At 38.4% G+C, this 24,214-nt stretch overlaps 1 protein-coding gene across 2 annotated transcripts in view; it reads right to left on the reverse strand.

Annotated features, from left to right (window-relative positions):
* Positions 1–24,214, reverse strand: part of LOC131029584 (thioredoxin-like fold domain-containing protein MRL7, chloroplastic) — a 109,362-nt gene that overhangs the window by 56,560 nt on the left and 28,588 nt on the right. Inside the window, exon 2 of one of the 2 annotated variants that reach the window (XM_057960112.2) lies at positions 687–768. In XM_057960112.2, coding sequence (XP_057816095.2) covers positions 687–768 — 82 coding nt within the window. Of the gene's footprint in view, positions 1–686; positions 769–12,895; positions 13,719–24,214 lie in introns of those variants that run through there. The other variant, XM_057960113.2, reaches the window with a different exon arrangement.

Raw genomic sequence — 24,214 nt, forward strand, 5'->3', positions numbered from 1 at the left:
ATTGAAAGAACTGGAAGAAGAGTTGGTTTTTGCTGCTGTTATGATGAATTTTCTTCAAACACATCCAGCTACAATTGTTGTTCATGCTAGTAGAGGCCAAAAAAAATGTTTTTCTGACATTGAATCTTGCAATTCTGCGAAAATTTAGAATTTGAATCTTGGAATTCTGAGAAAATCCACAAAGCATGCTAGCTATCAAAACTTTTAAAATGTGGCCAATTGTCAAAGCATGGCCAAGTAGCCACCCTGCTTGGCCATGCTTTGCCAAATAAACTTGATGCTTGCTAGCCATCCTAGCACCTGTCACTTGAAGAAATTTCTTGCATTTAAAAGAAAATGATAACGTTGTTACTATTTTGCTTCAAGGTTCCTTGACATACCACCACATATTCAATCAGGGGACAATAGCATCAGATTGTCTTAATTCATTACACAAGTCCTTTATCTTCTAGTTACAGAATAAATTTCCAAGGCTCCAGTTCCAATAAATTTGATTGTTCCATTAACATCCTACAACCAACCTAACTCAAGAGGACTAACCTAAAACAATTCAGAGGTGTAGATTACAGTAAAAACCTCTACTTTGGCAATAAATCATGGAAAAAAACACATCTTATAAACATCTAAAAAGTTCTCTTAAGAATAAGACACTTAACTTCAAAAGCAAGTAATTAGTAATAACATACCCGAGGAGGCAGTTTTTGAAACTTCCGATAGACTTGAATAGCTTTCTCTAACTCCTTTAGCACTTTCCAATTGGTACTTGCTCTGCACAGAAATTCCAATTGTTAATTTTGCAAAGTATTTGATGTATATTCCCTTTCTTACAAAAATATTAAGCATTGCAAACATTCATGACAATATATCCCTACCGACTTTCATAGGAACCAAAAAGATGTTATCTAGTGTTATAATATTCAATATGATGGTCATAAGTGTAAGTCATGTAGACATATTATAAAAGCAAATTGACAAAGAACACAATTGTGCATTAATAAAATACAGCATAGCTCTTTAATACAATTCTGAGACAATATATACCTAACGACTTTCATAGGAACCAAAAAGATGTTATCTAGTGTTATAATATTCAATATGATGGTCATAAATGTAAGTCATGTAGACATATTATAAAAGCAAATTGACAAAGGACACAATTGTGCATTAATAAAATACAGCATAGCTCTTTATAAAGGTTGGTAAAAACGGAGAGAGCATTTAATTAACCATGTAATTAAAGGTTAGGTTGACATTCAAGGTATTCACCCATTTAATTTCTGATTTGAAAAATAATAGCACAATAAACCCCTCTCTATATTTATAGAGCTTTTCTCCCATCTGTGTTTTCCTTTTCTGATGGTCTCAGAATTGTACATCTGGGAGGATTTAGGGAAGATAATGAGAAATTTAAGCGAGGAAGTGTAGCATAAAACTAAAATTCTCGATGACTAGACCTACAAATTGATATCAAAACCCTAAAATTAGAAAAAGAAAAAACAGTGTAAATTCCAAGGCATATCATGGAGTTTGGAAGCAAAATTTTAATTCTCTATTGTGGTACAACTAGCATTCCTGCAAATGAATTTGCACAAGATTATATAAAATTGCAAAGACTATACAGATAAATCTCAGAAATTTAAAGTTTTCTTTTTTTCTTTCGTTTGTATTTTCTAATTTTAAAATTGGCACTTGTGTAGTGTCCCCAATTTTAATTAAGTTAATTAATTAAGTGGTCCTAAATTTTAAATAATATCATAAGGACTTATTTAATTAATCAATTTAATTATTAAATAAAGGGGCCCAAATTAATAAAATAATAAACTTTTGGTGTCGGCCATTTGTAACCCTTCAAGAAACTTCCCGGGGCCCATTTATAAGGCCGCGCTTGGCATAGTTGTAGGTATGGTGAATTTGATGTTTTCTTTGTATTTGCGAATTCCAGTTGGAGTTTCGTTCCGTTGCAGTTTCGGAGGTGCAAGATCCTCCCTATTCTGTAATTGCAGTTTCAGTGGTTAGCAACCACCCTAGTCTGTCATTGGAGATATCATTTCTGATATTTCACTTTGTACTTCATTGTCGGATCTATCTCTACCGTGTGGAAATATAATTACAAATATCTAGTTCTTGACCATTCCATGTTGTTGGTGTATAATCTGTGTTGATAATTCATTCCCGTACCTACAATAATCTTATCGACGGAGGTAATATCTATGATTGGTAATCTTGTCGAGAGTGAAACCCGTCGAAGGTGTAGTACGCTGAGAGTGTAATCCTATCGAGAGTGAAACCCGCCGAAGGTGTAGTACGCCGAGAGTGTAATCCAGTACGTCGAGAATGAAACCCACCAAAGGTGTAGTACGTCGAGAGTGTAATCCTGCCGAGAGTGAAACCCATTGAAGGTGTAGTACGCCGATAGTGTAATCCTACCAAGAGTGAAACCCGCCGAAGGTGTAGTATGCCGAGAGTGAAAACCTGTTGAAGGTGAAATTCGGGTACCGTGTGGTTGGGTACATTACAACTTGGCACAACTTTCGAGGCAGTTTTGAGCAATTCCTAACTATATAGAATAACATCGAGTTTTTGCATTAAAAGGTGACTTTCAGTTAACATAGAATTTGGTAAATATCTGAAATGTAACTGTGTTCTCAAATGGTTGTGTTCAAACCCTGGAAAAATCAGTTGGCATGGGGCAAGCCGTTGGCACAGGAGTTTGAGGGAGAGCGCATGTTAAGATGTAAGAACCCTTGGGACTTTCCAGTTCAACCAGTTATGCAAAAACAAACTGTGTTCTTGAAACTTGTATAAAGAATTTACATTTTAGAAAAACCACCAAGTATTTAAAAGGATTTACCACAAATTGAGGCATCTAGGGAGAATCATCTTTCCCTAAAGTCACACCCATCTCTCCCCATTCTGTGAGGACAAAGCATCTCAAGCGAAGATGCTTGAAATGCATCTATTTGAGATATAATTAGCCATCTCGATACTGAAAGGATGTGACCCATTACTTTCACTTCTTTTTTTATTTTTTGATTCCTGATGTAGAGGTCCTACTAGTTCCCTCTCCATAAAAAACCTGAATCAAACATCAAAGAAGACAAATTTTAGAGACAAAATGCTGCACTAGAACTGCAGAATATAACTGCAAATTTTAGTAAACTATTGTCGTATTCAATTCATTTCACATTGCATTTCACTATCATGAAATTATTCCATCTTCATTGTCACTACAAAAATGGAGGATAAGCCCTCGACATCTGCCACCATAAGATTCTAAAAACAAACCAAAATCTGGAACCATTCTACATTGGTTCCATTATCCATTTTACCTGGTCTATCATGCATATGATGCTAATCCATCTACCGATCTCAATTTAATATACTGTATCACATAATTATTATAAGGAAAATCCCACCCAGAGTTTTCAAGAAAAATGGATTATAATCCTGCCATCCTTGCAACTGACATCCTATAAGACCATTAGAAAGAGCAAACCAAACAAAAAATATGGCAGTCTAGCTAGTTCCCATTCATCCTATACAGTCAAATGCCAAAGCCTTCAAGCAAGAGGGAAACATAGAAGCATTTACACCTAACCATCACCATTGGCAGACTGTTGGGTGGTTATTGTGGTGCCTCCTCCAACCTATTGGTGCCAAACTTCGCAGGGTTAAAATTTGCTTGAGTCCCATCCCCTTTGTGCATCTAGATCTCATTTTTCCCATCACTTATAACTGATTTGAGAAGACTTTGAATGGGTCACCCTTGGTCAAAATTGCATATATATTATTTCTGGTCATCCTTCACACCTTTGTCATATGTTGGAAGTTGCCAAAATCTAAGAAAATTCTATGTATGAGGGGTGTCTTTGGTCATTTTCTGGTGTTTCTGCAGAATTGTGGACTTTGTGGAAATCTGAACATTTCCTGCCAATCCAATAATTGATTCCAATGTCCAATTCCGCTTACAAGTTCCACAAGGTCTATCACTCCCTTCCTTCCGCTTCCCTTTGTCCCACCCCATTTGTGGGATTCCAATGTCCATTAGGACATTTGCTTCATATTTAAACCTCCCTTCTTGTCCCACAAGTCTCCTATCTTCTCTCCCATATGGACTTTCGAAGTGGATTTGGACCTTCACCTCCACTTCATCCACTTACTAAGGTTTTTCCCTCACCTCGTCTCATTCCCCTTATGAAATTCCTACTCACCTCTAGACATCCATAACCTCCAACTCCCCTATCTTTTCCAACATTTTCATCCACTCCTTTCACCTATTTTGCAAGATTTCAAGGTGCTTCTAGGCATCATTTCAAACATCCCGTTCCACAAGGAAATCCCACATCTCCCTTTCTAACCTCTGATTCCCTGTCAGACTTTTGCATTTCTTCAATGGTCCCATGCACTCACCTAATCTTCCCAAAAGTGCAGTTAATGCCATATTTGACATTGCAACTACCAAATTGGTCTTTCCCACCCAAAAAGCGTTGTTTATCTCAAGGGCATGATTCCTAATTCAGAATCAACAATAGATGATGAAGAACATCATGCTGCCACTAATGCAGTTGTTGAGCTCCAAATACCAATGGTTATCACGCCTAATCTAAACCATCCATCTTGTGGATTTCATATGATATTCGAACTTATTTTGTGTGGCACATTAATGACATCTAGTTCTCAATCAATTCTTGCCACCAGTTCAATGACCAAATAAAAAGCTATAAATACTAGTTCATTTTCCAGAACAAAGGTCAGTCATTTCTCTTTTTCACACGATTGCAAGTGTCAAGGACCTTCTAAGGTTTCAACTCTTGCATGTTCAATTACCCAAAACATCATATTCTCTAAATCACAAGGAGGTTGTTGTATTGTAAATGGTTTCTATAACTAAATGTCTCCATGATCCCATTTGTAGATCTTTAAGGGAATTCTATGCTTAATTTCTCTCTTGCTACATGTCCTAATATGATTGCAACAGGTATTTGATGAATGTCAAAACATTCTAATTTGTTGCAAGCCTTGCAATAGTCATTTCCTTATTACACATTAATTTTTTGGGGGGGGATGGATTACTAAGTCTGCTTCCTTATTAGGAACCAGTCTTGCAAGTTAATGATCCACCATACTCTCAAATGAAAAACATCTTACATCGGTAGCTTAGGAATAGGTAATTAGTTAGTATGCACCTCGTGGTTTAGTATTTCAACCAGGGAAAACATCTGTAGCGAGCCTTAAGAGTTCTTATCTTGGAGAATCATGTTCAAATCATGTCCCCTATGCATTGAGGTCAACTCCTACCCTATTCGCCCCATAGAAAAGTGTTTTCAACATTGGACCTATATTTAAAATTAAGAAAAAATAAAATAAAGTAAAATATAAACAAATAAAAAAACCTATCTACACAACACGGAGAAGCATTGAAATGGAGTTGCAGAGCCGAAGAACTTACAGACAACTGGTGTTGTAGGGAAGAGGAAGAGGATTGCCAGAAACTCGCACTCTACCATGGCGTCCGCCACAGAAGGTTTAAGAGGATCAGCAGAGGCGCCCTTACTTCCCAAATAATGGAGCAAAGCGACCGGAAAGTCTTAAAAGGAAACGATCTCCTATGGGGAAGTGGAGCTATGCAAACACATTCACGGGTAGAGATATGGGGTTCCAACAAATTGCAAATAAGTTCTCGAGACGAAAGTTGCACCAGAGTGGAAAGAACTCATCCTTTAAGAATGTTCAAGTAGATGTTGTGAGGAGAAACTCTATTAATGTGGAAGATGATGATTGGAAGTATGCAGTTCGCACGCTTAGAGAGAGAGGCTTCTTTATCAAGTGGGTTGGAGAATGGTCGGCATTGCCAAGAGTTAAAAAATGGTGTGTAGAGATTTGGGGGAAGGGATGCATTAACTTTACCAAACGGTTTCTTCTTGGTGGTCTGCGAGAATGTTAAATGTAAAGAGCGTGCTCTGAATGGAGGCCCTTATATGATGGGAGGTATGGGGTTTTACATCGAAGATTAGGAGCCGAACTTTGACCCTCTGAAAGAAACTATTGAAGAGGTCCCTATCTGGATTAGGCCTTACAATTTACCCAAGGAGTATTGGGAAACAGAAACTTTGCAGCAGATTGGGAACAAGCTAGAGAGGTTCTTAAAAGCGGATGAAGCAATGGAAAAAAAAGATTTCAGTGTTTACACCCGCATTTGCATTATGTGGCGACCTATTCCCCCATTACCAAAAGAGATAGAACTAATATCAAATGAGGGTATCTGGGTTCAGAAGATTGAAGTAGAAGAGATTATTGAAAACTGCAAGTTTTGTAAGAAAGTTGGATACACTTCTTCAAATTGTGTAGCTAATTCTAAAGGTAAGGAGAAGATTGGGGAAGTGGGTGAAGACCTAACGTTTGATGAACAAAGCAGTATCCCGTGTATGGAAAAATCTGCTCAAAATAGGGGAATAGTTTTGGAGGACTCTTAGAGGATTGGAGTACAGGAAGAAGATTTGGAGGAAGGTCAATGTATGGAGAAGAATGGCACTAGGAATGGGGAAGAGAGGCAAAATGTAGCAAGCCTACAATTTTCATCTTAAGTAGGCCACTATTCTCAAGGACCAACAGAAGGTGATAACTTGTAATGTCCCCGTTTTAGCTCATTCCTATTCTTAAGTGATTAGCCTGTCATTCTGACCCTCATAAGCTAATAATTGTGGATAGAGGGTCTTTTGAGGCAGAGGCTTAGTTAATGGAGGTTCTTGTCTTCTCCAAAATTCGGTTTGTTCCAGTTTGGTCTTCGTTTGGCTCAAATTAGACTTTGTTTGGGCTCAGTTTCATATACTTACTATTTATAGTAAGTCAGTGAATGTTAGCGAGGGATCCTTACTATTTTTAGTAAGGTGGTTGGATGCGCAGGGGATGCAGTGGGTTACTGCCTAGAGCAAACGGAATTGAATTATATGCATTATTGTGGAAGTTATGGCATTTTTATTATTATTGAAGTTGTACTTTAATAATAATAATTAATTAATTTAAAAATGCACATCATTTAAATATCTAATTGACTTTATTGTGAGGGGGTTATTCAATGAATTCTGAAGTCAATTATTTAAAGTGCATTTAAGTTATATTGGGGGCCCACTTTAAAAGATGACATATTAAATGCTTTAAAAGTATACTTTATTATAAGTGATAAAGTGTTATTTAAAGGGAGACATAAGTGTTAATAAAGTACATTTTATATTGTGCATCAAATGGTGGGAAAAGTAAATGAAATGAGTGAAATTTAATGAGATGAAGCAAAATGCAAATTAAATATTATATAAAGGCATTTGAAAAGGGATTCATTCATTTTTCTATGAGCATTTGATAACTTGACATTTATGATTTCTTGGCATTTGGAGAAGGCAAAAACAAGGGTTTCTGCATTTCTGCAAATTGGGGCATTGGAGAACGTAGTATCTTCATTGTGACAGCTACCTGAGGTGGTGAAAGATCTTTTGAGGGTTGCTTTTGAGTTGGTTGTAACCAGTAGTCAAATTTGTGAATATTGGAGGTCATTTTTGGAATAAATTGGAGATGTCTCAAGGCTGCAATTAATTAATTTCTGAGGACTTATATACTACAACAAGGGTGGCATACATAGAGGGCACAATTTCATCAAATATTGTGAAGTTTCATCAGCGTCAAGGGTTGCAGCATTGTTACACAGCATATCGATTTGCACATCAAGTTCCTTATTGTTTATTTTCATTGTCATATTGATCTGCTAGTTGTTGTTGTAGATGCACATTTTATCAATCTTGTGAGGGCATTTAGATTATGAGCCAAGAGTCTTGGCATTGAATATTGGATAGTTGAAATCATCATATGCATTGTGCATTCCAACTTGTATTTGGTTTAGCATAAAATGAAGGTAGTACAAGGTTGCATGCCATTTGTTTGTCAAAATGCTTAATTGCTGCATATTGGTTATCTTAAGATGCATGAGAAGTGTTTGTTAAAATGTCCATTGGCTGTAGGTGCACATTTTACATGTAGAAGTCATATGTGTGCATTTAAAAGACAAAAAGGATTGCATTTGCATTTTAGCTCTTGGCCTAGAAGTTTAGTAATCAATTGCAAGCATTTAAACTTCATTTAAAACCATTCCACGTAAGCAAAAACAATCTGAAAACAAAAGACAGCAAGATAGAGGTTTCATGACAACTGTTTGACAATATTCCTTGAGGTCCAAGTCAGCAATTAGAGATCAGATTTAACAAGGGATATTACAGTGGTATCAGAGCAGTTTTCTGCCATCCTGTTGGGGAAGTCTCTTACATTTAGAACAGAGGGAAAGATGGCCTTCGATATATCCACTATTGATTTGATGCGGGACTTGTCTGATTTGTTGAGTGATCCAGAAACAAAACAGGGATTTCTAAGAATGTTTGGGAAGTCAAAAAGAAAAGAAATGCTTCAAAATGATTCTTAGCCTTCAAGTGATCATGGGAAAAGAGAAAATTCGTCATCATGTGGGAGTCCTAAAGAGGATGAGACCATGTTTACAAACTCACTTCTGGAATGTGAGAGTTGGAACCAAATGGAATCACATATTGCACCCTTGAGCCTTCAAGTTGATCACAAAGAGGAAGAGAATGCAAACATGGATCGGCCACTTAGAGATGTTGAAAACATGACACAAAGGTATGACAACAATTCTGATTTTGCCAACAACGGTCATATTTCTTGGCCTAATCATGAGATAGCAACCACTTCTTGTGAGAATGATGGTTGTCTGGAGTCACCTAATGCAGACACTCAAGTTTTGGGTGTTATTGATGCAATGGGTGTTGTGGATTCAAGCCACAACAAGTTTGATTTTGTATATCAAACCATGGAAAACAAATCAGAAATTTTTCCTAATGGTGATGGTTCCGAGGATTGTTTGGCCGATGTGGACACATCTATATGGATAGGGGACGTGAGCATTGATATTGGCAGATCAGCAACCTCTAACATGCCATTCAAGCCATCTCAAGAGGTACATAACAGCAGAACACTTGTTGTTCATGTGTGCACCGATGATAGCACACATGATGTTTCTTATTGTGAGGTGAGTGATGTTGATTCAGCCTCTTACGAGAGTGTAGATTGCAAACCAGGAAATTTGAATGGAAGAGATAAGTTCCAAGGTTCTCACCATTTAGCAGGGCAACTGAAGGTGAATGAAGATATGATAGCTTCAGCCTCGGAACACTTCGATTTTGTTCAGCAATTGGTGGCACATTGTTGTTGGACTCCTGGTATACATGAGCATTTGGATGGTGGGCTTTCCCTCGCAGAGTTTCAATCACTTAGAGATGTCGTTGGGGTAATGCAGAACCATTACCTACAATTATTATCAGATAGAGATCATCTCTGACAGTATCTATTATGATGCACTGAAGGGAAAGCAGGAGGATGTTGATGAGCTCACCCATGAGCTTGAGGTGACTATGGACTTGTTGGAGAGTGCTCAGTCAACCCTTCGTGAGTCACAGACACAGGTTGAGGAGCTTACCGCGGCATGGAGATTAGCACAATCTTCACCATCTGTGGATACAGTTGAGTTTCCTATAGCGGCACTTGGTGATGAGTTTACACCCACGGGTTGTAGTGATGGATGTGTTGAGGATGTGGCTACATCCGTCACTGATGCAGGTACAGATGACTTAGTTGGGATGAGTACTTTGATTGAGAGAAGCAGAGAGCCACTTGTTGCATCAAGATCTCCCGAGGTTAGTACTATGACCGATGATGCAGGTCAGATTGTTGATAGCTCTTGTGTGGCAGTGGTAGACTCTCCAGATAGTTGTGTGTTAGTACATGGCATTACTCCATCCACTTCACATGGGACTCGCAGAGTGTCATCTGGTTGGGAGTATGGTTCTCATGTAGATTTGTTTCCCTCTCTTGGAAGTAAATCTATTACTTCATCCCATGCAGCTAATTCTGTACGCTAACTTGTTATGTCGCAGAGTCAGTGTGATAAGCTTAAGGTTGCAGAAGAAAAGGTTGATTCTGCCTTATATTGTTTTTACTTCACTGATTCGTTTATTGAGTACCTGCTTGAGAGTCCGAAATTTCAGGAGGGACCATTTGGAGTCACCGAGGTTCTCTCACCATCAATTGTGGATACTTTGACTACAATGATTCCTGATAGAGATTTTGCGATTGGATTTGCAGAGAAGGTTACCAGAGCCCCTACCCAATTAGCTATTCAGGATCAGAGGTTGGAGTCGTCTCTTGATTCCAATATTGTTAGAGATGAGCCCTTGACCGAGGTTGGAGTGTTTTATCGCAACTGCACAGTGAGGAGTGCTCATTACTTTTCTTTTGACCCACACACGGAGGACTTGATGATGCATCGGTGTGGATTGGCTTCGGGGTTATACCATCCTTGGTGGGATGGGTATTCACCATCTTCAGTAGATGGAATCAGTAGCTGTAAGTTGGAGAGGGACTACTTTCAGAGTCAACACATCCACGGCAATTTAGCAAAGGATGGAGATAATGGTTGTGATACAGACACCTTCAAGAGACCTTATCTCCACAGCACGGATGGATGTGTGTATAGATTGCACTGAGATCCAGGTGGCGACAAAGTTAGTGTTGAAGTTTGGATGGATCCTATCGGTTGGCTTCACCACTTCTGGTATGGTGAAGTTGGGATCAGTGTTGAGTAGCAGAAGTCTGAGGACGTTCATTTTGGCAGGCTTCTATTCAGGATTTGGGATCCAAGTTTTGATTGTTGGGCACTCTCCAGTGTGCTATGGGATCCTTCTTGCGCATCAGGGTTCCAGACATAGTTTATTGGTGAGAGTGTACATGGTGTAGATTGTTCGCAGCTTGCTTTGCGCAGGGTTGGGAAGCAAATTTTGTCAACACTCCGAGTTGCTTCCTCATGAGGGCTATGCTCCGATGACACCCACTGTTGGGTTTGATTTGGTTTGGCAGGTATTATCAGTGCCCTTGGCGTCGGTATTACAGGGGTTGGTTGATGATAATAGGGACATTACACAAGTCTTCACTTGGCATCCAGGTGTAGGAGTTTATTTGCAGTTGAGATTGCTTGGGGACAAGCAATTTCAGGAGGGGCGGATTGTAAAGTCCTCGTTTTAGCTCGTTCCTATCCTTGAGTGATTAGCCCATCCTTCTGACCCTTGTAGACTAATAATTGTGGATAGAGGGTCTTCGGAGGCAGAGACTTGGTTAATGGAGGTTCTTGTCTTCTCCAAAATTCGGTTTGTTCCAGTTTGGTTTTCGTTTGGCTCAGATTGGACTTCATTTGGGCTCAATTTCATATACTTACTATTTATAGTAAGTCAGTGGATGTTAGAGAGGGACTCTTACTATTTTTAGTAAGGCGGTTGGATGCGCAGGGGATGCAGTGGGTTACCTCCTAGAGCAGACGGAATTGAATTATATGCATTATTATGGAAGTTATGGCAAGTTTTTTATTATTAAAGTTGTACTTTAATAATAATTAATTAATTAATTAATTTAAAAATGCACATCATTTAAATATCAAATTGACTATATTGTGAGCGGGCTATTTAATGAATTATGAAGTCAATTATTTAAAATGCATTTAAGTTATATTGGGGAACCACTTTAAGAGATGATATATTAAATGCTTTAAAGTATACTTTATTATAAGTGATAAAGTGTTATTTAAAGGGAGATATAAGTGTTAATATACTTTATATTGGGCACCAAATGGAGGGAAAAGTAAACGAGATTAGAGTGAATTTAAATGAGATGAAGCCAAATGCAAATTAAATATTATATAAAGGCATTTGAAAAGGGATTTCATTCATTTTTCTATGAGCATTTGATAACTTGACATTTATGATTTCTTGGCATTTGGAGAAGGCAAACCCAAGGGTTTCTGCATTTCTACAAATCAGGGCATTGGAGAACGTAGTATCTTCATTGTGATAGCTACCTAAGGTGGTGAAAGATCTTCTGAGGGTTGCTTTTGAGTTGGTTGTAACCAGCAGTCAAATTTGTGAATATTGGAGGTCATTTTTGGAATAAATTGGAGATGTCTCAAGGCTGCAATTAATTAATTTTTGAGGACTGATATACTACAGCAAGGGCTCAAGTGATAGGTGAGAGTCAAGTGACAGGTGAAAGTCAAGGTAGTCATTGGGTGATGCATCAGAATGCAACCTCTAGCTCAAGTCAAGGTGACTCTTAGGTATGTGTTGACGTGTATTTTGTACACTATCAAACACAGAATAAAATAGCTAAAGGTACCTTATCCTCTCTTGAGTAAAGCCTCTGATTGCTGAAGATATCGCGAAAAAGGATCAATCAGGATGACTCCAAGGTTCTTCGTTGTAGGATCTCTATGTGTGGATAAGCTCTCTGTGGTATGATGTGATTTGCTGGAATCACAAGGGGACTTACACTTGATGCCTGAGCTTCTGATTTGCTTTGAATATTGCTGGAACACAGGCTCTTACTAGCTTTGACTTGAAAAAAGGAAAAAAGATGAGGGCGAAGAAAAGATCTAATCCTAACACTAAGAATGTAAGAGCAATGAATGATCTTTGATGAAATTCTAACTAAGTCTTGTTTTGACATCCCAGGACCATCTCCACAAGGTTAGTGCGATCTTCGAAGGAAAGCTTTATGATGTTCAAATCATCACTGTAGGCATAGACACCATCAAGTTGATGCATATCAATGAAGAAGCGACAATTGAAGTTAGGCTTAAGCTGAACGATTCCAGTTGACTACGCAAGGCAAGTCTGCAATCAACAAACTGCTAGTAGTATGGATATACGAATTTCACCATCAATCAAGCACATTTCTTCCACTCATCTAATAACATGAAATCAAATATGAGAAGTATAAAGACCATGCAAATTGTCGAATCGACCCATAAATTTCACCATTTCTTCAATGAAGTTACAAGTCTTTTACAACAACATCTTGGCAACAATCTTTGCCTTCTCTCTCTACTCTACTCTAATTGCTATTCTATCAACTAGCTAATCACCTTCTAACTACTCTCTATCTGTCTTCTAACTGCTTCCAACTATATTCTAACTATTGCCTTTACAAAATGAAATGCCAGGGCTTATATAGTGCCCTCAATACAATTCGATGGCTTAGATCAATTCGAGATCAATGGCCAAGATTCAACAATGAAAACCCTAATTAGGGTTTGTTACAACCATTACATAACATTTAATGCTTGACCAATGATAAAATTGTATTGCTTGGACACATGTCCTCTCTAGAAAATTCCACCAATGGATAGCTGGGGTAGGTACATCGGAGTTTGTGCCACCTTCCATGAGTTAGGTACATTGAATCTGGAAATGCTGAGGTGGACCACACTGACTGGAGAAGTGATGACTAGGATGCCACCTCGTCTGACACTTGTAACTTGGTAAATATTCAACTTGATGTTGTTGAGAAGCTAGCTTTAATTAATTCATCTGGTACTATCTGCTTCTTCAACGAACCCTTGTTCTAACTTCTTGTGTCCTTGATGTGCAGGATGATTGATGTACCTCGCCTTGGAATACTGGATTGGAGAAGTCGCCCTTGATGACGTTAGTCCAAAGAAGGCCGTCCTTGTCAATGCTAGGCTGGATCGAAGAAGGTCGTCCTTGTCCTTGCTTGATCGTCCTTGATGAGAACCTGCCGACTTGTAGATCCTCCGGGCTTTGGAGTCGCCATCTTGATACCTACACAACATTTCAAAATTAGTAATATATCTTGAAATCTAAAAATTAAACTTTAAAAGGAAGATTCAAGATTTTAATTAGGAAACTTCATGATAAATCTTGAGTTATCATTTCCTAATTAACTACGCAATTTTCAAAACTTGAAGTTCAAAATTCAAAATTTCAACATTGGGACTAGGATGATCTCGCCATACCTCCACTTGAGAATTAATTCTAAAAAATGATGCAAAAATTAGGTGAATTTGCTAGGCAAAATGTAGATCAAGACTCCCTTTAGCAAAATACGCCTCCTTTAGTCTTCACAAGCATCAACTCCACCACCTTAAGTCTTCAACACTTGAGGAAAATTTGCTCCAAATAGGCCAGCTTTCGTACTTCTTCTTTGCCCTCCAAATCGCACTTGAAATAATGAGTGAATGATTTGAATAATGAACAAACACACCCAAATATATAGAGCGCTCACCATTTTACCTCCCCATAGGCCGACTTGGCAAAATAGGCCAAAAAAATAAATAAATTTGCAAAAACAAGAGGCCGACCTAATAAAATAATAAAACATGATACCTCAAGCGCCCCATTTTCAATTTTAATTTAATAAAAATTAATTTTAAATGCCTTCACAATAAAAGTTCGATTTTTTTTAAAGGCCTAAAATCAATTTATTAAATGCCAATTTAATTTAATTTTTCAAATATTTCGAAGTTGATGATTTTGGCATTTCATGCGATTTGGAGGATATTAACGCCCAAGTAGAAAATAGTGAATGCCAATAACTTCGCTCTGGTCCCTTGGAGAGGGACAGGAGCGCCTTTTCACTTTTGTCCTCAATCCTTCATTTTTTAATTGCCAATTTACGTTGTGGGGCTAGCAATGATCCCTTTCGTCCCTTCAGTGCATATTCAACTCGTTTTTTTGCAAGGCAAAATTGATGTTCTAGAGATTTTCGCCCTAGTCCTTTAGTGAGGGACAGGAGCGATTTTTACATTTGAGCCTAAGATTGTCGATTCTTGGGGGCAATTCCTTGTTCATCATCTTTCGAAAGATATTTCTCACTTTGCACAACCTTGTCTTGGCGTTATTCTGGAGGGGACTTGTTGATTTTATGAAAATCGCCTTGGTCCTTCAGTGAAGGACAGGAGCGCCTTTTAGTTTATTGTACAAATTCTTGACCACATCAACCTCCAATTACCCTCAAGGCATAAAACATGATTCTCCATTCTATCTTGAGTCCTGGAAACAAGAAATAGTATTTCAAACGTTAAGTGTTTAGGCATACTTGAAGATTTCGCTCTGGTCCCTTAGTGAGGGACAGGAGCGCCCTAGCCCATTTTCATCGAATTTTATGGTCTTTGCAACTTCATTCCTCCTTGAAGCACTTTAAATATCCTTGCAATCTCGTGCTTTGGCCTAGATTCGTCCAAATTTGGAGGGGGAAGCTAGATAGTGTGTTTTTCGCCCTGGTCCCTTGGTGAGGGACAGGAGCGCTTTTGCAATTATAAGCTCACTTGTGTTTTGCTAACTTCCAAAATTATCTTCAATGGACCGATTATGCCTCCCTTCATTCATCTCAAACATGAAACTTGCTTTACCTTTGCCAGAAATTTGTCTTGTGAGAAAATCGCTCTGGTCCCTTGGAGAGGGACAGGAGCGCCTATTGCCATTTGGGTTGATTCTCTTCTTTGTGGCCTACTCAAGTTATATTCAACGGGCAAAACATACTTCCCTTGACCTCTTCAAATCGCGAAATCACTTAAATCTTGCAAGGATAATGCAAATTTGGAATTCAAGCTCCGGTCCTTCAGTGAGGGACAGGAGCGAATTTTGTCTTCTAGGCCAAAATGCTTCACTTTTCACCATGAAATGTCTTGGCTAAGGAAGATATCATCTTGTTACACACCATGAATAAGAGTTCAAGTCTAAGAAAGGTCTAAAAATGTGTATATAAAGAAAATCGCTCTAGTCCCTTGGTGAGGGACAAGAGCGCTTTTACCTTTGTAGACAAAAACTCCATCATTTCATTGTCTTTGATCAAGTCTGGATGCTCTATCATGTTCATTTCGTCCTCCACCATGCCTTTGATGTTCCAATTTGACCAAACAAGGTCAGGAATGACTCAAATAAGCCTTTTCGCCTTGGACCCTTGGTGAGGGACAGGAGCGCTTTGCCTTGGTCCCTTGGAGAGGGACAGGAGCGAAATTCGCTCTGGATCCTCAGTGAAGGACAGGAGCGAAATTTGACTTTTTGAACTCTCTATCAGGATAATTTTTATGGAATATAACATTTAAGTATAAGAAACTTATACTTTAAGTTATATTCCATATATACTTTCAGGATGTTTGAGAGTGGTTTCAAACCTCCAAGAGTTATATTGCAAAATCTAGTTTTTGAGGTTTTTCAGTTTCCAGACTTAGTCAAATTTCAGGATCAGGACATTCCAGACTTAGCCAAATTTCAGGATCAGGACATCACTCAAGCCGGACTTGCTATCCTATTGATCTCCCCGATAGCACTCAAAATGCAAAGGCTAACTAACAAAACCCTAAAAGACCAAAAAACAAACCCTAAAAAGCAAAAAAGCAAGGGTCCCCATTTGCAATGGGGCAATGTGTGAAAACGTCACAACAGTATGATAAATAGTCAAGCGAGCAAGTGGATACCCTTAGGTTAGAACATGGAAGCGAGGATAAATCATGAAATGGCAATCAATCAATTGAGATAGAGGGCTTGATGAAGATGATTCAAGGCCTAAGCGATGATGAAGAGAAAGAAAACACCAAGTCAACCTTGTAACAATACTATCTTTCACTTACTGAAATCGATGGACTGGAGAGATAAAAATGAGATTTGTCCACCACCTCATGAAATCCACACCTAGGCAAAATCCACGCCCAAGCAGAATCCACGACATTGTGACCTTGAGGTGATGGTGAACAAAGATTGCACTTAACTGAATTTAGCCTTAGAATCCTCCAAGTTTGCATGCAAAGGTCCTTGATGATCAACTCGAACAAGGAATGACGAAATCAACTTAAAGAGGAAGTCATTGGGTTTGTCCATGAGTCACCAAAATCCACGATTTCCCAAAATTCACGACTTGGGGGGAGATGATTAGCTTTATCCATGAGTTGCCCAGATCCACGACTTCAATGAATTGATGAGATGATAGACCTTCCAAGGGTTGGGCTGAGAAGCACACAGGAAATACTGAGAGGGGGGGGGGGTGAATCAATGTTTCAGATTTTTCAAAATTTCTGCAAACTCAAAAACCATTGAGCACAGAGATATGAAAATGAAAGCATAACACAAAGCAAGAACACATATTTTTTCTCGTGGGAAACCCTTTCAGGTAAAAAACCACGGCAAAAAGTTTCTCCAATAACTCAAAATGGGCACCAACCCAAATTACAAAAGTAATAAACAAAAGAGAGCTCCAACTCTCTTCACAGCACCAACTGTGAATAGAAGAGGCTCCAACCCCTATACAGAACAGTGCACCAACTCTGTCCAATACACAAACTTAGAGAACTCTAAATTACAAATACTGAAATTTCAGATGCTATTCTTTTATGTCAAAAGGATATGCATTCATCAATGTTAAAAGCTAACTTAGAAAACTTCAATCGTATGTGCTTGGAACACAAAAGACTCATCCCGTATATAATATATACTTCAAACTTCTGCCCAGTCTGATATGTAACAGTCTCAATAATAGACCAATTGGCTGTGACATGAAAATAGTCGAAAAAAAAAATTGAGACTAGTTCCCCATCCAAAAAAAACATGTTGCCTCCACCCCTTTTTAAAAAGCTCACATGCATGTTGATTATTGTCGTTATAAACTGCAAATGAGTTCATTTATTTATTTATTTTTTAAATCTCGACATCAATCAAAACAATTTTAACACCTCTAGAAAAAAAAAAACTTCCCATATCGAATCATGATTACAAGCTGCCACATCCACTAAGCGCATCAGACTTTTGCCACAATTGACCACGACTTTCCCTTGATTTTTTTTAATCATCAGCCCTCTACATTTCTTCAAACTAGATCACCAGAAAGGTTCGAACAACCACAAAATATATCATATGCCCAAGCACGATGTTTCCAGAAAATTAAAGAGGCACAGAACCTTTCAACGTATTTCTACGCATATTCAAAATTCACGAATTTTTGATTTTTCTAAAAAGAAGGGCGATGCCAAACATAGCACCACACATACACAGCCCCAAGAATTTAGCTGATACATCCCAAAAAAAAAAAAAAACCTCACACCACGTTCTGACTCCAAGCATCATCCGAAAAAGTTCTAATGCATAAGGCCAAGCCTTTAAAAAAAAAACGCCACATCCACAAAGTAAAAACAATTTTTAAAAAAATCGTGGATATCAAAAATAGCTTTTATCCCACAAATTATGCCGACTCCATAATTAAAATCCTTGAATCGTCGACTCCATAATTAAAATCCTTGACCAAATATCTAAGTTGCAGGGTTCGCCCCTGGGAAGCCCTGGTACGGGTCCGGGTTCGACCGGGTCCGTGGTACGGGTCCGGTTCGACCCGGGTTCGACCAGGGTTCGTAAAACCCAGGGTGGGTTCGACCCGGGTCGAACCCAGTCGAACCCGGGGTCGAACCCAGTCGAACCCGGGCGGACCCAGTCGAACCCGCGTGGCTGGGCGGCCCAATAAGTTAAAAAACAAACCAAATTTTATTTTTTTTTCAATTCCGCCTTTAAAAAAGCGAAAATTATAACCTAAAAAACACTTCTAAAACATCTTATTGACACATTTCACCTCATTTGTGTTGCAAACAAATTTTTTATGAGAGCAGGTTGAAGAGAGGTTGAACAAAATTTGGCTTCCAAGATCAAAGAGGAGGAGTTGAAGACTGATTTTAGAAGCTTCAACAAGTGTTGCAGCATCATTTCCATACATTTTCAAGCTTCCATTGGCAGCAAGAGGTAGGTTTTTAAACATTTTTTTCCAACTATTTTTGTTTCACAAATTGTCAAACATGAAACTTGAATTTTTTTTCATTATTTAGTTTTTGTTTTTGAATATGTTTATTTTATTTCTTGCCATAGGAACTAGAATGGCATCTACATCTTCCTCCATTGGCAATGAACAAATAATTGCAAAACAAAGAAATGATCCAAATTCTCCCTTATGGAAATATGTGGACATTATAAAACAACTTCCGGGAGGTGGGGGATTCCGTTGGAAATGCCATGGATGTGATATTGAACGTAATAGTTCATATTATCGAGTGGTAGGCCATTTGTGTGGAATAAAAGGAAGAGGCATCAAAAAATGCCCTGGCAAAAATGGTAAACCTATACCAGATGAGATAGTGATGAAATATATTAGGGAGCATGAGGCAGCAGAAGAGAGGGAAGCCCGTAGATTGAACCAAACCGCATCAAAGAAAACAAGGGGAATGCAAGGCCCTTCTAATCCCAGTATTGTAGTAGAAGACCACCCCTTCTTTGCCACAAATGAACCTCAAAGTGAACCACCCTTGACACGTAAAAGAACAAAAGGGCCTTTAGAAACCGCATTCCAAAATGAGAGTAGAGACAATGCTGATCAAGATATAGTAAGGTGCATTTATGCAAATGGTTTGTCATTCAATGTTGTTCGCTCCCCATATTGGAAGCAAATGATAAAAAGTGTTAATGAGGCACCAAGAGGGTATAAGGGCCCCGGTTATGAGAAGGTACGTGGAACATTATTGGAGAAAGAGGTGAAGAGGGTTGAAGATGCATTGAAACCCATAAGGGATTCGTGGGTTGAGACAGGTGTAACAATTGTTTCAGATGGGTGGAAAGATGCTAAAAACCGTCCCTTGATCAATGTCATAGCGGTGTCCCCTAAAGGGGCAATGTTTTTGAGAGCTGTGGATTGTGAGGGCCAAATAAAAGATGGCGAATTTATTGCAGAAATTCTCATCTCTGCCATTGAGTCTGTGGGACCCCGCAATGTTGTCCAAGTCATAACGGACAATGCAAAAAATTGTAGAGCTGCTGGTTTGTTGGTTGAGCAACGCTATGATCACATCTTTTGGACACCTTGTGCGGTACATTCGCTCAATCTTATGCTACAAAGGATTGGGCAAAAAATAAAATGGATCAGAGATGTGTATGCAGAGGCTGAGGACATCCAGATGTTCATCACAAACCACCACATGTCTCAAGGGATTTTTAGAACCTATTCGAATTTGGAGCTATTGAAGGTAAGTGAAATAGTAATTTAATTTTACATTTTCTGATTTTTTTGAATTTTCAATGTTAATAATATCATTGTGTAAGCTATATTGTGTATTCTTCTTTAAAGTTTGGCTTTATTTTTTAATAATTTGGCATTAATTTGTGTTATAGGTTGCTGAGACCCGTTTTGCATCAAACACAATCGTCTTAAGACGACTTGTGAAAGTTAGAGTGGCACTATGCAATATGGTGATCAGCACCAATTGGACTGTATGGAAGCAAAGTAGCACTGAGAGGGCAGGAAAAATTAGGGATAGAATATTGGATGAGAAATGGTGGGATCTTGTTACATATCTCCTAAGTATCACTGAGCCCATCATGAGCATGATTCGCTATACAGACATGGATAGGCCTTGCATAGGTGAGATTTATGATGGCATTGATTCAATGCTTGAAAAAATAAAGTTCACTATAAATGAAAAAGAGAATGATCCTCAGGAGAAATTCTTCAAAGAACTGGAATTAATTATTGTAGAGAGGTGGAATAAGATGACCACTCCTTTGCACCTTCTTGCCTATGCCTTGACACCTAAGTACTATAGCAATCAGTTTCTTGATAAACCAGGAAGGATTCCACCATGGAGAGATCTAGAAGTATCTGATGGGTATAAGGCAGCATTTCTTAGACTATATCCCGATGATGATTTGCGAGATGTTGTTACAAATGAGTTCATAGAATTCGCAAATGGGAATGGTCTAAGTGTTGATGCACTTCGTCATAGATCCAAGAAAGATGCTCATAGCTGGTGGTACTTCCATGGCACATGCTTCCAACACCTACAACCCCTCGCTATAAAAGTTTTATCACAAGTAAGTTTAATTAATTAAAATTTTTAATTTACAAGTTTTAGTTTATTTATAGTTTACTTTGTCTTCATAGGTTGCTAGTAATTTTATTTTTATTAATGTATAACTTTAATTGTTTACTTTGTCTTCATAGGTTGCTAGTTCATCTGCTTCAGAAAGAAATTGGAGCACATACTCTTTCATCCACTCAGTAAAGCGCAATAGGCTGCTATCAAAAAGAGCGGAGAATTTAGTATATGTGCATTCCAACCTACGTCTTCTTTCACACAAACAACATGACTACACACAAGGGGAAACAAAGATGTGGGATATAGAGCCAGAGCATACTGATTTGGATGCTCCTGGTTCTCAGCTTCTTGCATTGACACTTGATGACTCGGAAATTGAGCCAACTTATAGTGCAAGTGCAAGTGGCATTGGCTCATGTAATGTCAATGTCAATGAGGATGAGGAGGAGGAGGAGGAGGAGGATGAAGAATTAGATGATCCATTTGATGATTAAACTTTTAAGTTTATATTTTTGAAAGTTGAAACAATGATACTTGAATATTTTGTCATTTTGATATTAAACTTGATGTATATGATGCTATTATCAATTATGGTATGATCATGATGCTATGATTACAAGTTTATGTTTGTTTTGTTGTTCATATGATGCTATGTGACATGCATATTTTAATTCATGCTTATAGGCTTTGATATATATATATATAATATATATATATATATATAAATTTACATGTTTTTGTACTAACGAACCCAAACGAACCCAAACCCCTTTTCAAAATTTTGCCGTACCGGCGTACCGGGTTCTTCGAACCCGAACCGGAACCCGAACCCGAACCGGCAACTTAGCCAAATATGAAAAAGGCGTTACAAAGTCACCGAGAATGGATAGAACGTGAGAAAGTTATTCATGTAAGTTGTCGTAATAAATTTTGGAGTCTCCACTTCCATTTGTTGTTATTATATAAAGAAAAAATTGACTCACTAAAAAATGGGCCCCATAAGGACATACTGATGTGGCATGGGAAATGTTCAACCCATCACATGGCAGAAATATTTGAATTGGGCTGACAAGAGACAGGCAAGCAAACAGCTCAAACTAGCAGGCAACCAAGTAGTTGAACAAAGCTAGCAAGTAGACACCTGAAGCACACAACCAGCCAGCCAGCTCAACCAAACACACAAGCAACTCAAGCTGCTCAACTAGGCACACAAGTAGGTAGCTCAACTAAAATTCATAACCAAAGTCTTAACAAGACCATCAAGCCTTTGACATCAATGACAAATAATCCAACAAACTCCCCCTTTGTCATTAATGGCAACACCTTGAAACCAAAAAAACATAACTTCTACCCCTGAGATCTTGCTCCCCCTTTGACATCAATGATTGATACAAAGCTACAACCAGCCAAAAAGTTGATACAAAACTGCAAATACTGAACAGGGGGCATGAAATAATGCAATAGATACTCCCCCTGAGCAAAACAATCCTAACCGTTGTCTTAACCTTTCAAAAGTATCTCGAGGCAATGGCTTAGTAAAAACATCTACAATTTGATCTTTAATGGAAACATATTCAAGCTTTACCTGCTAATCACTAACTTGTTCACACAAGAAATGATAGTTGATCGGAATGTGCTTAGTTCTAGAATGCAAGACAGGATTTTATATATGTTAATAGCACTCGTGTTATCACAGAAAAAAGAGATGGTCTGATTGAAATCTACCTTGAAGTCTTTCAAAGTTTGCTTCATCCAAAAAACCTGTGTATAGCAGGATATTGCTGCTATATATTCCGCTTCAGCAGTTGAAAGACAAACAGAAGCTTGTTTTATAATGTGCCATGAAAGCAAACACTACCCAAGGAAAAAGGCACCTCCTCTTATGCTCTTCCTATCTGTTGACGTGTCTGAAATCGCATTGTTGCAAACTCCATACGGCCAACGCAGAATAGAATAGCCAACTGATTATCCTACTCTCTCTTGAGATAAGGAAGTCCCTAATGCTATTTTTATATTTGATCAAAGGGGACAACCTCAAGGTTTCTTTTGTCAGGTCTTGACTGCGGGATCTCTCAGTGGCTTGATGTGTTTTTGCTGGAAACACAAGGGGACTTACGATTTGCAACAAGCTAGTCTGCTGTGATTCTCGAATTACGCAATAAAGAGCAAAAGGAAAGGGTTAGGAGATCTAAGACTAACAACACGGGTATGCGGGTAGACGGATTCAACATAACCAATTCCTGCTTGGCCAAAATAGCTCACAACCTTGCAGGAACGGTGCAATCTTCAAAGGGACTTGGAAGATTTTCAAACTGGAGATGCACGGCTAAGCACCCAATTCTGGCGCAGCTTAGACGGACATCTGCAATTGAACTAAGCACAATCGAAGGCTCAGGTAACCACACAAAAGGATACACAATCAGTATATCCTCAGTGGTATGAGCCTGAATCTATCAAATACCTGCACACCCAAAATAGAAAGATCTATCTAAAATACTGAAAGAAACCATGCAAACAAGATGAAAACAAGACAATAAACACCAAATCAATGTTTATATATTGATCTCATCTGCCTATTACAACAATTTTTGCAGCATCTCTATGCTACTGCTAAGATCTAACCTATTCTAACTCTAAAATCTAACTAACTAACCATCTAACCCTTTACAAAAGAAAGGCCTCTGCCTTTTATAGATATTACAATTTTGAAACAAAGGCTAGGATGGACTGTATCCAAGGGTCCTGATCTGCCTTCCAGAAGCTGGCAGCTTTGACCCATGCCTAATCAATTCTCAGTTATCCAACCAGCAAATATCTCAACTACCAACCACTTCTGGCTTTAATTCAAGTTTATCCGTTCTTCTTGGTGGTTGGGAATAGTTATCCACAAAAATATCTTTTACAGGACCCATAGGCAGTTTACAATAAAGTTGTTTCAATTTTAAAACTGAATTTCTGGACTTAAATCCAGCTGTGTGCTTTTTCTCGAGAAGGCATAAACTTGCGGCATTCAGAGTGTTCTTTGGTCTTTGGTCCCAGTGGTGGACTTCATCTTTGTTCAGCGGCACGGTTCCCAATGTTTGGTTGCTCTTGCGCTCTTGCAGCTTTTCTTTTTCCAGTCTTCAGCGCCTGGCCTTGAATTGCGATCCTTCCTTGATTTGCGTTTGAGGCCTTCTCCTGGTTCTTCGATGATGTCCTACGATCAATCAACCAATTTCACTTCATTAAATTAATTAATTAATTTAACAAATATTAAATTTAATGGTGTCTGGCTTGAGAAGCTCTTTGTGAGATGTATCTTGAAAATGCTTCTCCTTTCTCTTCGAATGTGAAATCTGATCCTTGGTCTTGATGGTGTTTGGGCGATTTACTTCTGCGTGTTTTACCTTTGGAGTCTTGGGCGTTTTGAAAACTTCT

Source organism: Cryptomeria japonica, chromosome 3 (assembly GCF_030272615.1).
Source record: "Cryptomeria japonica chromosome 3, Sugi_1.0, whole genome shotgun sequence".
Lineage (NCBI taxonomy): Eukaryota > Viridiplantae > Streptophyta > Pinopsida > Cupressales > Cupressaceae > Cryptomeria > Cryptomeria japonica.